Below are 15,000 nucleotides of genomic sequence, written 5' to 3' on the forward strand. Positions count from 1 at the left end.
TATATAATTTTATATTATAAAATTTTTGTGTGGTTTTTTATTCATTTATTTTTTTACATTATCTAACATATATTATATTATGTTTTTTATAATATAAAATATATTTAATTATATATAATATTATATATATATATAATATCTATATATAATATATTTTATTTTATAACAAAATTGCATATCAATATATAATATAAAATAGAATATATATATATATATATATTATATAATATAAAATATATTTTTATTATATAATAATATTTTTAAAATGTATAAAATATAAAATATAAACATATATAATGAATAGGTAGTTAAAGATAAATGAATGAATAAATAAACACCCAAACCCCACCCACAACACAAAAAACACACAAAACCCCAAAACACATATATATTTTTAAAAATTTTATTAAAATATATTTATATATATAAATATAATATAATATATATATATATATATATATATATATATATATATATATATTACACCCACACACACACACACAAAACACACAAAAAATATATATATAAAATATATATATTATATAAATTATTATAATATATTATTATAATATTAAAAATTTTATATATTATAAAAATATATATATATATATATAAAATTTTTTTTAAAAATATATATATATATATATATATTTGATTATATATTAAAAATATATATATAATATATATATATATATATATATAATATATATATTATATTATTGGTTGTGTTGTGGTGTGTGTGGTGTGTGTGTTGTGTGTGTGTGGGGTGTGTGTGTTTGTGTGGGGGTGGTGTTTCTTTGAATATTATATAATATATTATATAAAAAGATATTATATTTAATATATATATTATATATTATATAAATACATACTATATATGAATTTTCCTTTGAAAAACCCATATGTTTTTCCCCCGCCGTATTTTGAAGGGCTAGTAAATCACTTTTGCCCCCTTTCTCCTTTCCCCCACTGCTTTTGTGACAGGAAAAATATATCGTATTACAAGCTTAGCCTTGCTCGCTTTTGCAAACCCTGGTTGCCTGTAAAACCCTGGGGACGTAAGCATAATTTTGGGAGATGAAAATCCCCACAAATCTCTAAAAAAAATTTAAAAGAGTAACTGGAGGAGATTGTTTACGGCTAGTAGTTAATCTGTCAAATTATGATTATTTAACGTAATACTATTAAGCAATCCTTATAAAACTTGATGAAAATCGGTTAGGCACAATGTCCAAGCACAGCTGATGTAGTAGTAGAAATACATAATAAAAATAAGTATCTAAAGGGATCAAAATAGGAAATTTCCCCAAATGAAAAATTTTTTTGTAAACCCGGATAAAAGCACAAGAGTGTATAGGTACACTAGGGGAATAAAATCGATGGGGGACACCGTACAAAGAAGTGACTGTTGTCAAAAGGAAAAAATGTTGGGGTGAATTATAAATCGAATTCAGAGTGAGAGGGCGGGTCAAATGGGCGATTTTTTTGAGAAGGAAAAAAGGAAGAAATAAGAAAAGATAAAACACTGCTTGTGCGGTACAAATTCTTCTTTAATTTGCCGCCGATTGTTCCCATGCACAAATTTTCACACACGCACACTCAAACAACCACACACGCACAAACATAAACACCCCAAAACCGCGCCGCGCGTATTTACATAAAGATGACATTTCATACTAATACACACAATCCCATTTTGGAAAATATGAAGATTTACTAAAATAAATTTTTGAGAAGATGACGGAAAAAGGTTGAAAAAAAAATACAAACCACAGCAAATATTCAGCATTTATCTATTGCAACGGATGAACCACATTTTTTCAATAAATTCCTGTCATTCAGAACTAATGAAAACAGATCAACCACATGCAGAAAAACACAGCGGGACTAGGATTCAACGAGTCGCACTGCTGAAAACTGACATAGAATGTTTTATTCTGTACACTTTTCAGGATTCAGCACGGCATAGCCAAACTGAAGTTTTTAAAAAATCGAAATTCTATCTATACATCTAGCTCTTCCCCTTAACAAATGCGCACACACACACACACACACACACACACACACACACACACACACACACACACACACACACACACACACACACACACACACACACACACACACACACACGCACGCACGCACACGCACGTATTGTAATGATACTAATTCATAATAATACCAATGATGATAATTAAGATATTCAACAGTCATTAACATAGCAAAGACAACCCTGTTCGTATTAGTGAAAATGACAAAAAAAAAACAGGACAAAAAGGTTGGTGATATAATGGCCGCCGCGACAAAAGAGGCAACAATGCCTCGAAGTGTTGTTCGTGTTATCGCTCGACACTGCGTCAAAAAATAGGCCTATATTTCACATTTGTCAATATTTTTCGGGGTCCGGGAGCGGCCTTGAGTTCGAACTATCGGGGCTCGGATGCTTTAATTACGGGGCATCGATCCGTGAAGATGGCAATATCTTCTCCTCATTGTGAGTCTGCCAAACTTTCATATTTTTGGTTTTAAAGTGATCAAACTCTGAATGTCAAGTTGGGGCGAGTCTGAGTTGTGCGCCCGGGGGCCTCGGAATGCAGAGGCCGCGGGTGGGAGCGCCTCTTCTTCGCCTCCTTCTGCTTCTCTTCGCCCGGGAGTCAAAACAACGGGGGAATAACAAGAAAAAGGAAGGAAAACACCGTTGCCGGAACGGAATTGAATATTTGACTCCGCACTTGTTTGGGCAACACGACACCCAGGCTGAATAGGGGCTGCTGCTCGTCCAGCTGATGATTGTCTTAATTAACTTCTGAAACAAAAGACGAGCGCTGTTCATGCTTTCCTTTCTTTTATTGCTTTTAGAGTGGCACGGAGATATTGAGATATAGCACATGTATAAAATATGTTTCGTTACTATTATCATTATTTTATTTTACGACCATCCCTATATTGTGTACTAAATGATGCAATGGGTTTGTTCCCCTTGCTGTAACCATTGCTTTTAGAACCCCATTGTTTTAACGACAAAGGCATTCAGTTACAGATGAAACGATATGGTAGCTAATTCGGTGTTCTAGGTACTAGAAACACGTAATAGCACATTGTATCCAAATTATTGTTATCCCCAGCATTATGCGAACAGATGTGCCAGTTCTTAAGAATTTCATTTGCAGTTTCTCCCCTCGCATTGTTTGCGGTTTCCCTACATCACGCTTCTACTTCCATCACGAACTCGCTTTTATTACAACTGACTTTTTTCTTCAAATAAACTATGGATTTTCGTCTTCATTTTCACATTATCAGTAATTTTCTTCTCTATCTAACCTTCTTCGATAAACATTTTTTTAGATACCGACTGCCTCATTTCCTTTCCTGTTAAGCTAGGTTCTGTTTGTATACTCACTGTGTTGTGTTCGTATATCTGTTTGTTTGGTGTTTCTCTATGATGCTTGAGGGAGAAGAACACACCAATTAAAATTAAAGTAGGTTCATTGTAGATCAGCTCTGACAAAATAAAAGGGAGCTCTTCACAGTCCCGTGCGCCACACGTCGGCCATGCCCGAGAGCGCTACTGCCAGACGTGTGACTACAGACACAAGATAAAATATTGTACTCTATAAATTGTACAGAGAATCTCACTCTTTTACATAGGCGATATGTTACACAGCAATATAAGCTAAACATAATCTTCTATATTTCACATGGTGTAACATATCACACAAAAGGCAGCATCACAATATGGCGCTCACAACTCACATAAGTATCACAACTCACTTTATTATCACAACCCACATCTCCCTCCCCCCTTTACGTTCACTAGCGGGAGTCTTGAACGGACTTCAATGTGATACGTTCCGAACGTCGAGGTTCAACAGGCACAGATGGGGCGGAAGATCCAGGTGCATCATCTGACATCTGTTCTTCCAAATCAGTTGAGTGTCCAATCATGAGCTGTGTAGGGCGCAAGAAGCGTCGATTGCGCCACAGTATACGGCCACTTGGAAGCCTGATGTGATAATTACGAGATTTGCCAATACCCATGACAGTGCCAACCTTATCCCAATGCTTGGATGTGGGATCCTGGATTCGCACATGCGCCCCAACTTCTAACTTGGAAAGTGTGTGGGCACGAGTGTCATAGCGGGTCTTCACGTCCTTGGCACGTACTGCAGCACGACGGTCGCAGTCTTCAGCCTTGGTCTGCCACTCCTTCATGAAGGCACTAGAGTGGGCAGGCACACAGGAGCGAAGGGGCATACCAAACAGAACTTGAGCAGGAGAACGACCAGTGAAATTTGGGGCGTTACGCAATTCTAGTAAGCCTCTGTCGAACTCCTCACAGTCAATATTCCCGTTGGGTGCTGTCTTCATGATCAGATACTTGACTTTCTTCACAGCAGCATCTGCATGCCCATTGGACTGTGGGTAATGGGAGCTTGACGTGACATGACGCACTCCCCATCGCTGAAGGAAAATAGAAAACCCCCCGCTGGAAGTGATGTCCACCATCGGTGCGCAGGTGAACTGGCACACCCAGTGGAGAATATCATCAGAGAACCACAACTGCGAGATGCCTGCAACGAGGCTCCGTGGTCCTACTTCTAGCGGTAGTGTGGCCCCAGGACCTTCCCTTCCGTCACCCGCACTCTTCCGGCGATCACGGTCCTGCCTTCTGTCGGACTTGGTGCGCTGTCGCTCCTCCATCAGTCCCTCTACTCCCGGTAGCTTCTCCTGTGTCTCCTCGGCAGACAGCTTATCCGGGGTCTCCTCGGCAGGCGGCTCCTCCGGCGTGTCCTCGGCAGGCAGCTCCTCCGGCGTGTCCTCGGACGGCAGCTCCTTCGGCGCGTCCTCGGCAGGCAGCTCCTCCGGGGTGTCCTCGGCAGGCAGTTCCTCCGGGGTGTCCTCGGCAGGCAGCTCCTCCGGGGTGTCCTCGGCAGGCAACTCCTCCGGGGCATCTGCGGCAGGCAGCTCCTCCAGCGCATCTTCGGCAGGCATCTCCTCCGGCGCATTTTCGGCAGGCAGCTCCTCCGGCGCATTTTCGGCAGGCAGCTCCTCCGGCGCATTTTCGGTAGGCAGCTCCTCCGGCGTCGGCGGAGAGTGAGAAGCATTCGACGCAGCAGAACTGCTCACTGGCGAACTCGCAGTTGAATCTACGGGCTGCTGGGGAGTGAGGCGAAGTATCAGCTCCTGAAAACGGGCAGCTTCCTCCTTCCGACGGGCTTCCTCCCTCTTTTCATCCCTCTGTATTATCCACTGGAGCAATGTAATAATATCTGTGGGAGGTGGGATGCTGGCACTGGCTCCTTCAGACTCTTCAAGGCTAGAGTCTGATTTCTCCGGGTCGCTCTTACTGGCCTTTTGCGGTTTCTTTCCTTTACCCATGGTACCGTGGTAAGGGTGTAAAGATAATACAGCAAATTCGGCGAAAATCCGGTGAAATTCCGACCATGCAGTGTGGGGGAGTGAGTGTGTGTGCGTGGCAGTGCCGTGACGTCACGTCGGGCACGTGCGGGTAGGCGAGCCGCGACGCGAGAGAATCAGTCGCTCACGAAGCGTCGTAGAGAGCGCAGAGATATGTCTCGCTCCTACGATCTTCAATATGCTTCGATTCGGCTCCCTTATGCTGCTAAATATAGCACTGCACTAAACACAATAGCCACAGCACAACACTACACTTCACTATAGCACCACAATTCACTGCACTAATGAAAATCACTCCTGAGCAGGTTATTTACTGAGCGGCCACGAGGGTGGAGGAGGCACGGGCAGGCGACGGGCCACAGGGCTGGCGTCAGAACTGAAGAACTGGATCACTGCGCCATGTTTGTATACTCACTGTGTTGTGTTCGTATATCTGTTTGTTTGGTGTTTCTCTATGATGCTTGAGGGAGAAGAACACACCAATTAAAATTAAAGTAGGTTCATTGTAGATCAGCTCTGACAAAATAAAAGGAACTCGATCGAGTTGATACTGAGTTGAAGACGTGTGGAAGGAGGTATTCAAGAGGCTACTGTGTACACAATGGTGAACGCCGGACGTCACACCTCCATTGTACGAGACGCGCCTCCGTCCTGTCCATCTGCCGGCATGACTGACGTACCCGGAACCCAGACACTTTCTTGGCTGACGTTGACAGATCACCGCTACTGTACCTGCTGTTAACAACACGTTCCTTCTCGGTGACAAGCCATTTCCTCCTACGGTGACACGTGATGGCGGCCTTCGAGCGGCACCTCACTGTTTTAGAGACATGTATAAGGACACCGCTATACTTTTACAGCGCGTCTACAACTGTGAATGGAAGTCTTTTTATCCGGTCTACAGAACAGATTCAGTCGCATCTTTAACCGATGAATATATAAGCAGATACACTGACTCCTAGGAAAAGCGTGAGCCAGAGAAGGAGAGAGAGAGAGAGAGAGAGAGAGAGAGAGAGAGAGAGAGAGAGAGAGAGAGAGAGAGAGAGAGAGAGAGAGAGAGAGGACAGCGATAGAGACACGCAGTGTGTGTGTGTGTGTGTGTGTGTGTGTGTGTGTGTGTGTGTGTGTGTGTGTGTGTGTGTGTGTGTGTGTGTGTGTGTGTGTGTGTGTGTGTGTAACAGAGAGAGAGAGAGAGAGAGAACCATGAAGTGAGAGCACGGGCGTCCAAGAGAAGAGGGAGAGAACAAGCGAGCGGAGGAGAAAAAGGAAATTCTTCTAAAAGTTAGACTCTGATATGAGTTCCTTGCTCCCTCGCCTGGGCACCTGCAAGGTAGCTGGAGACAATAGCCGTAACTGCGCATAATTACAAGAGTCTCTCACCTGTCAGCCTCACCTGAACTAAACGGCAGGTGCTGGGTCTCTGGCAAAGAGATGGGGGAAAGAGCGAGAGGAGAGAGAAAAGAAAAGAAAATATAAGAAAAAGGATAAATACACAGATGACCAAAGTGATAAAAGAGGAGGTAGATAAGCGGGAGAAATGAGAAGTGGGAGGAAGTGAAGGAACACACAAGCTTAAAGAGAAATTGGTATAAACAAAGAGAGACAGAGAGGAAATGAGATCAGTCATTAGCAATTCTAATACAATTTCGTGCCCTTGGTGTCATGCCCAGAATTTCATTATGCCTCTTATTCCCGCAAAGGCATTTTCATATAATAGAATGCGAAACATTTGACTATATAGTAATACATAGGAACTTGTTCAGGTTGTGAGAAGTTATCTAAAAGCATTTTGTAATTTTTCTTGATAACCATTGGAAATGGATAGATGAAGCTATACCAAACAGGAATGAGACTTCATCATATAAAAGTAGAAGATAGACTGAACTGTCTGGATTGTGTGAACAAAAATGGTATGTCATGGAAACAAAAATTGGCTCAGGCTGTCTCCTTCTCTCTCTCTCTCTCTCTCTCTCTCTCTCTCTCTCTCTCTCTCTCTCTCTCTCTCTCTCTCTCAGAACGCTGCTCGTGGGCTACGTGTATCAGTGAGGAAGCGAGAGACGTACTTGCGCGGGGGAGGGCGTGGGCCCATTCATCTTGGACCCCATGGCTCTGAAAGGACGCATTCAAAACATGTTAGTTCTCCAACGGATAGAACTCGTTCGAACGATTTTCAAAAGCATCTTGTGAGTGTAAATTTCACTTAAAGTTTCCATCAAAAGGACCATTTATCTTCAGATAAGATGTAGCTGAAATTCTCCGACATTTTTTTTTTTTCTTGAATCTAGTTTCTTAGGAAATATTTTCTTTGATGTTCTTGACAATATGTAAACAAGTCTTTTATAATTAAGGAATGTTGGTGATCCGTGAAATGCGTAGAATTACAGTAGGCCTAGAGTACGATCTCTCTCTCTCTCTCTCTTTCTGTGTGTGTGTGGGGGGGGGGGGCTCTCCTTATCTGCATTGACACACACGCGTACACACACCTATTTTCAGAAATATTTAGGGGAGTAGTTGCCAGGTCACGGCATTCTTTTTTCCACTATTGCTTTGCCATGCTGGTAACTCCAAGGCGCCGAAATATGAACATCGTACACGGCCGTTCTTTGCGCGCGCTGTTTTGCCGACGACCAGGTCATAAAATCATACTCCATACAGATGCATTATGAAGCATCCTTCACTCATCCCTTTCTTTAGGTCTTTCTCTCCCTTTCCTCGTACCCCTCGGGTTCCGAGAAACCTTACCTCTGGGCGGATCCGCCTTCCTCCCTCGACGCCGTCCGTCCGCCCTCAGCTGAGTCGCCCGCTGCAGACGTACGATCCCAAATGTTATAAAGCGGCCGGGGCGCCCACGGTCCCATAGGATTAGCTTTCCTTTGACGGAATTCCTGTCCCGCTAGTTCGTCGTGAGGAACGATAGGCACGGGTGCAGTCGCAGCGGCGGGGACGAGGCCGGTTGTGTTCCCTTGGTTCATTCTATGTAATCCGGGGCTGAGCTCGTTCATTTGTACTGGGTGTGATAACCAGACAACAGTTAAACAACGACTTGTAAGAAGTGTTTATTCCTAGGGGGCCACGGTGGCGTGTCCCAACGTGGAATGCTGCACAAAAGAACACAGGAAGTGGAAGACATACACGTGCATGGCTCAAGCAAAAAGCATGAAAGGAAATAGCAAACGAGGACACGAGGTCGTAAACACAATAAAACAACAAAAGACACGAAAACGTAACACAATCGAAGGCAAAAAAAAAAAAAGTTCTTCCTAAGAATAAAGAGCCTAATTTCGAAAAATATCCTCTTCCAGACCTTTTAATTACAACAATATTTCAGCATTCCAGTGCAGCCAGAAACGCAGAAGAACCTTCATCACGATCTTTGGCCCATTGTACGAACTCGCCACTTCGAAACTCCTAGCAAAGTGAAGCACCCGAGTGAATCACCCTCCATAGCTCTGTCCGAAGCTCCGAGCAAAGGAAAGCACCAGAGTGATAGCGCCGAGAACAACCTGTTTACAAAAAGGGTACATAATAACATCGTAATGGCGGAGGGAACACGCCAAACTCTCGTGATGCACGTAATCCAACGCTACCTCTTGGACGCCTCTTGAAGGAGAAGGGTAGGTAAGAGGAGAATCGGGAAGAAGGTTAGGTGCGTGGAAAATAAATGAATGCAGTATATGTATATAGATAAATAGGTAGGTAAATGGAGGGAAAGATGGACACCTGAAAAAATTGATGATTTGAGAGGGAGAGGCAGGAACAGGGACGGATTCCTGGAAATACATATGCATAGAGATTGATAGAAAAAAACGGAAGAATAGAGTTAGAGATAAAGAAGAGATACCTAATTAAAAATGTTATGCGACAGATGTGCAAACTATTACAAACTGCCGTCTATGGTTAGGTTTACAGATGTAAAACTTTTGTTTACATATTTAGACAGGGAGATACAAAGATTAAAAGTGTCCGATAAAGTTAGAAAGGGAAACAGATCAACAAATGGAAAAGGGACAAATACAGGAAAAGAGAGAGAGAGAGAGAGAGAGAGAGAGAGAGAGAGAGAGAGAGAGAATATTACCTGTTTATGCTGAATATTGAATTCCGGATTATTTTACTTCACATTTCTGTTATATTCAAATGCACAGGATTAAATAAAATTCTGAATAACATTACTATGCCCAAAATAACAAATAGTATGCGATTAAAGGGGTGAACAGACACTACACACACCATACTAGAAAAAAACGGCAGTTACAGCAACAAATTCATATAACAACCTTTTACAACAAAAATAAAATAGGCTACATACGTATAATACCAAAATCGACGCCCGCGAGTACACCCACTTCCGCCGTTACCTCGCACCATACGCCCCCCCCCTCGCCTCCGCCCCCATCGCCACAATACCTCGAGATCACCATCCCAGCGACACCACAGGGATAGTGCCTAGCGGGCCATTTGCCGTCAGATAGCTCGCCTAAGGGACCCACTTGCGTGATGTAGTGAAGCGATTACACACCCTTGTGGAATGAGAGTTTGTGTTGCAGTACAGCCGAATTATAGAGGACAGGCCGGGGTGGAGGAGATCCAGGGGATGTGGAAGTGGAGGGGTGGGGGTGGAAGGGAGGATGCGAGGGGAATGTGGAAGTGGAGGGAGGGGGGTTGGGCAGGAAGTGGAATTCAGGATTTTGGAATGCTGTATTTGGTATTTTTGGAATGTGGCATCGATATATGGAAATGGAGGTGACGGGTTAGAAGGCTGGAATCGGAATTTTGGAATGCAGTGTTTGATGTTTGTATTTAGTTTGTAGGGAATGTTGGAATGAAGTGTTTAGTTCATTCTTTCGGGAATGCCTTTGGGAAGTGTTGGAAATAAATATTTCCGGAATGCTGTAGTTTCCAATGATGAAGTTCAATATATGGAGAATATTGGAATGTATCATTATACTTAGGAGAAGTTGGAATTCAATATTTTAGGAATGTTGAGAGGCAATCCTTGAGAAGGGTTGGACCTTTTTGGGAATGTTGGAATGTATTTCGAGGATGGAATTCAGTATTTGGAAATGTCGATATGTTGTACTTGGAATATATTGCATGATGTATATGTTGTATAAGATATGTTGTACTCGGAGGTTGTATTTTTTTGAAACTTTAGGGATGCTGGACTCCAGAATTTGGGAATGCTGGCATGTAACACTTGGAAATGTTGGAATTCGGGCTTTGGGGATGTCGGAAATGAGATGTTGGGGCGTCGGGATGCAATATTTAGGAATGCTAGAATCTTTTGGGAATCTTGAAATTCACTATTTCGGAATGTTGGAATGTTTATTTTGGGATGCTTGAAATCAGTCCTTAAGAAGCATAAAATTCAACATTTGAGAATGTTGGAATCCAGTATTTGGAAATGTCAGAATACAGTATTTGAGAATATCGGAATGTAGTAATTGCAAATATCGGAATATGTATTTAGGAATAAATAAAGGAAACAAAAGTCGTGGGCGGCGTACTCTGACGTGTTTGTGTGGGTTAGCGAGGAAGGTCTTCACAGTATGAATGTAAGCATTTGCGTTCGGATAAATTGGTCTCGCATGGGCAGCAGCTGTATACTATATAGCAATACTTGTCTTTATCTATACAAATATCCACTACATGTCTCTAGCGAAATGTTCCGACTCTAAACCGAATTTCAGCGCTGCATTCCCTTGAAACCCATGCGCTCTCAGACTCAACCAAGAGGACCACCAACTCTACAAACCGAAACGCAGACTTTCGGAATCAATACAATCACCATTAAATCAGGAAGTTATTGGTGTAATTATAAGAATTTCATGGGTGAGAGAGATTGATTTGAAGATTGCAAACAAACGATTTAGTGAGAAAATAATGGGTAAAAATAATTGGTTAATTATTAGGTGAATACTGTTTATGATTTGGCTTGGGGACAATGGACGCTCTATTTTGAATAGTTTTTGCTGCTGGTGTCGTTGTTGTTTCTGTTATTATTATTATTATTATTGTTATTATTATTATTATTTATCATTATTATTATTATTATCATTATTATTATTATTATTATTATTATTATTATTATTATTATTATTATTATTATCATCATATTATTATTATTATTATTATTATTATTATTATTATTATTATTATTATTATTATTATTATTATAATTATTATTATTATTATTATTATTATTATTATTATTATTATTATTATTATTATTATTATTATTATTATCATTATAGTAGCAGTAGTAGTAATAATGGTATTTGTATTATTAGTATTAGTGTTAGCATTATTGTCACTATCACCATTATTACTCGAAAAACAGCATTCAAAAGACGCATGGAAAAATAGAATACATTCTTTTTCAAGGCCTTTGGTTCCACTTCCTTTCTATTTTCAATTACTCTGTGTAAGTTACGTGTATACAACTCTCCTTTTCTGTTTATGTTTGCTATGTATACTGCAATCGTGGAATTGACCTGCTCTCAATTCAGCTAATGGCTTTTTTGTATGTTTTCCTTTCCAATCAAATTCGTGTTATTTGTTCAGGGTTAAAGATCAAGGCGAATAAGAGGAAAACAAAAAAAAAAGGTGAAAGAGAAGGCAAAATAATGGAGTAAACAAAACTATATAGCTTTACGTTTTAATCCTTAATAGCTCAGGTTATCAATTTCCAATACTCTACCAGTACCGGTTTGACAGTACCGGTTTGACTGTCACTTCGGTAATATTAACAAATCTAAATTCTTAATAGACTATCCATCATTCCACCCTTCGTTCCGGTCCCGCGGCATTTTGTACTAAGCCATGTTTGATATTGCTGCCATGTTCGAGACATTATGGATTACTCTCGCCGCTAAGTCCCTGTGGCTGCCTTTGAAGCGGCCGCGTTCCCTCCCCTCACTTCTTCCAAATCTCCTTTCCATGTCTCCCTTTGTCCTCTTCCTCGGCCATTTCACGTTTCTTCGCACAGGAAGTTGAAATAAAAGAAAGAAAAAAGGAAATAGGGTGTGCGTAAGAGAGAGAGAGAGAGAGAGAGAGAGAGAGAGAGAGAGAGAGAGAGAGAGAGAGAGAGAGAGAGAGAGAGAGAGAGAGGAGAGAGAGAAAGTGTGCGTGCGTGTGTGTGTGTGTGTGTGTGTGTGTGAGAGAGAGAGAGAGAGAGAGAGAGAGGGAGCAAAGAGAGAAAGAAAAAAAAAAATCCTAGTCACGTTTCTAAAACATTTCCCAAGCCCCATTCCCGTCACACACCCACAATCATATCATATCAGGCGCATACCATTTTTCTCTAACAAAGCGTCTAGCCGTTACAAGGACTGCGATATTCTTAGGCACTTAGTATCCCTGAGGATTCCATCAACGCTAGCAGGCTCGTCCTTCTGTCCTAACCGCTCTCATTACCTACACAATTCTACTCCTTTGGCTTTCGGTGGGCTACACGTCAACTTCTACTGCTACATACATCCCCACTTCAGCAACAATAACCCTGTAATTACATACGGGCCCCTGTAATACATAAACCATGCAGTTTCTACTACTTATACTTACCCTAGCATGTTTCGCCATCAATAAAAGTGTCTTTCAACCACACGAGCTCTGGGTTCTCTTATTCGGTTTATTCCTCGTCACCCTCGACCTTCCCTTGTACCATGAATTATGAATGTGCGAATTAATATCTTTCCCAGGAGAATACACGAGGCATTCGACAACCTCTGGAGAAAGACTTTCGCTCTGTCTTTCCATTCACACACGACTTTTTATCTTGTTTATCTTGTGGGTAATCCAATACATTTCAATACAGAGGAATACATACACTTAACGGCGAACATAAATATGTATAGGAAATACAGTGCAATTAATTCCGAGAGCTGACACACATTTCCTTTTCTCTCTCTCTCTCTCTCTCCCTCCCTACCTTTCTCTCACTCTGTTCCTCTCTCCCATTCTCACTCTTTATCTCTTCCTCTCTCTGCCTTCCTCTTGCTCCGCCTCCTCCACTGTCTCCCATCAGCCAAGCGAAAACCTTGAGCATTCCTACAGCAATCGTGTGTTTATCTGTCTCGCCTTGCTTGCTTCATGGCGATCTTCAAGCGCAGTAGGTTTTGAGAAACACGACGGAGAAGAAGGTACGAGGAGGGAATAAGAGACATTAACAAAAGGTTTCGCCTTTACTGGACTGTTGAAAATGGAATATCCAGCAGGCATTTCTGCTGGTGCTTATTTCAAATCATATCTGAGTATATGTATATATATGTGTATATATACACATGTATGTGTGTGTGTGTATATATATATATACACATATATATATATATATATATATATAATTATTATATAATATAATATATATTATTATATATATATATATATATATATATATATATATATATATATATATATATATATATATATATATATATATATATGTGTAGTATATATAGTATATATGATGTATATATAGTTTGTATATATATGATGATGTATTAGTCTGAATGTATGATATATGTGTATTATATAATAATAATAATAATATATAATAATAATAGATAGATAGATGATAGATAGTGGGGGTAGGAGTAGTAGATGAGTGTATTATGGTGTATGTGCTATGGTATGATGTGTGTGTGTTGTGTGTGAATTAGATATAGAGAGAGATAGATGAATGAAGAGAGAGAATAGAGAAGAGAGAGAGAAGAGAGAGAAGAGAAGAGAGAAGATAGAGAGGAGAGAGGCAGAAGAGAGAGGAGATGAGCAGAGAGCGAGAGAGAGAGAGAGAGAGAGAGGAGAGAGAGAGAGAGAGAGAGAGAGAGAGAGAGAGAGAGAGAGAGAGATACAGAACAGGGGTTGCAAAGGAACTTGACTTTGCTGTGAATCTGATATCAATTTCATTTCCCTGGGGTTGCAAAACTCTGAGATATGTAGCCAAAAATGTGACTGTAGTTGGAAACTCCACTTTCAGTTTCGCCATGCTGGCTTCTGCCTTAATTGGGAAACTTCGAATTCACACATTTTGTCACTTCAGCGAATTCGAAGCAAGATGGATTAATTGTTCCACGGCCTATCGGCGATAAGTTTCTCTTCTCTCAGTATGCAGATGAATTCTCTTCTTTAATTGAGTTTAGGAATATGATATTCGAACAGTTGCTCTTTTCACCGCACTTACCGAGGCAGGTTTGATCGGTCCAGACGTCGTGGGAAGTTTATTTCGGTGTCTAAATAGAAGTTAAAGTTTAATTTATCCCAAGACTGATTTCCATTCCAGCGCCGCCGAAGGCATCATTCCGTCTGACTCTCTCTCTCCCTGTCTCCAGGGTGAGCGAGCAAGACAACGGATGGCTGGAGCAGTTCACGACCCTGGGGTGGCGCCACAGCGAGGCCCTGCGCACCCTGAAGGCGTCGGGGCGCCAGGGCTCGAGGGACATCGCCCCGGAGACTCTTGCCTCCATCAGAAGAAACGAGTTCCGGCCTTCCAAGGTGGAGGTGAGTGGGTTTCGCCTGGTAAGGCACACGCGCAGGTCGACGGCGAAGAGCTTGCACTCGACTGTTTCTTTCTTTCGCCTTATCATTTACGTG

General features: G+C 41.3%; 2 protein-coding genes across 2 annotated transcripts in view; one reads left to right on the plus strand and one right to left on the minus strand.

Moving 5' to 3' along the window:
* Positions 1–4,701, minus strand: part of LOC119589599 — a 12,830-nt gene extending 8,129 nt beyond the window's left edge. Inside the window, exons 1-2 of the mRNA XM_037938196.1 lie at positions 4,174–4,701; positions 1,032–1,097 (exon numbers count right to left, since the gene is read on the minus strand). Of these exons, the coding sequence (XP_037794124.1) occupies positions 1,032–1,097; positions 4,174–4,701 (594 nt within the window). The remainder of the gene's footprint in view (positions 1–1,031; positions 1,098–4,173) is intronic.
* A 6,263-nt stretch (positions 4,702–10,964) lies between these two features.
* LOC119589601 (BAI1-associated protein 3-like) overlaps positions 10,965–15,000 on the plus strand; it is a gene marked incomplete in the record, with an annotated part of 206,440 nt that continues 202,404 nt past the window's right edge. The window contains 5 exon segments of the mRNA XM_037938197.1: positions 10,965–10,970; positions 11,106–11,247; positions 12,725–12,915; positions 14,550–14,598; positions 14,690–14,907. Of these exon segments, the coding sequence (XP_037794125.1) occupies positions 10,965–10,970; positions 11,106–11,247; positions 12,725–12,915; positions 14,550–14,598; positions 14,690–14,907 (606 nt within the window).

Source organism: Penaeus monodon, chromosome 26 (assembly GCF_015228065.2).
Source record: "Penaeus monodon isolate SGIC_2016 chromosome 26, NSTDA_Pmon_1, whole genome shotgun sequence".
NCBI lineage: Eukaryota > Metazoa > Arthropoda > Malacostraca > Decapoda > Penaeidae > Penaeus > Penaeus monodon.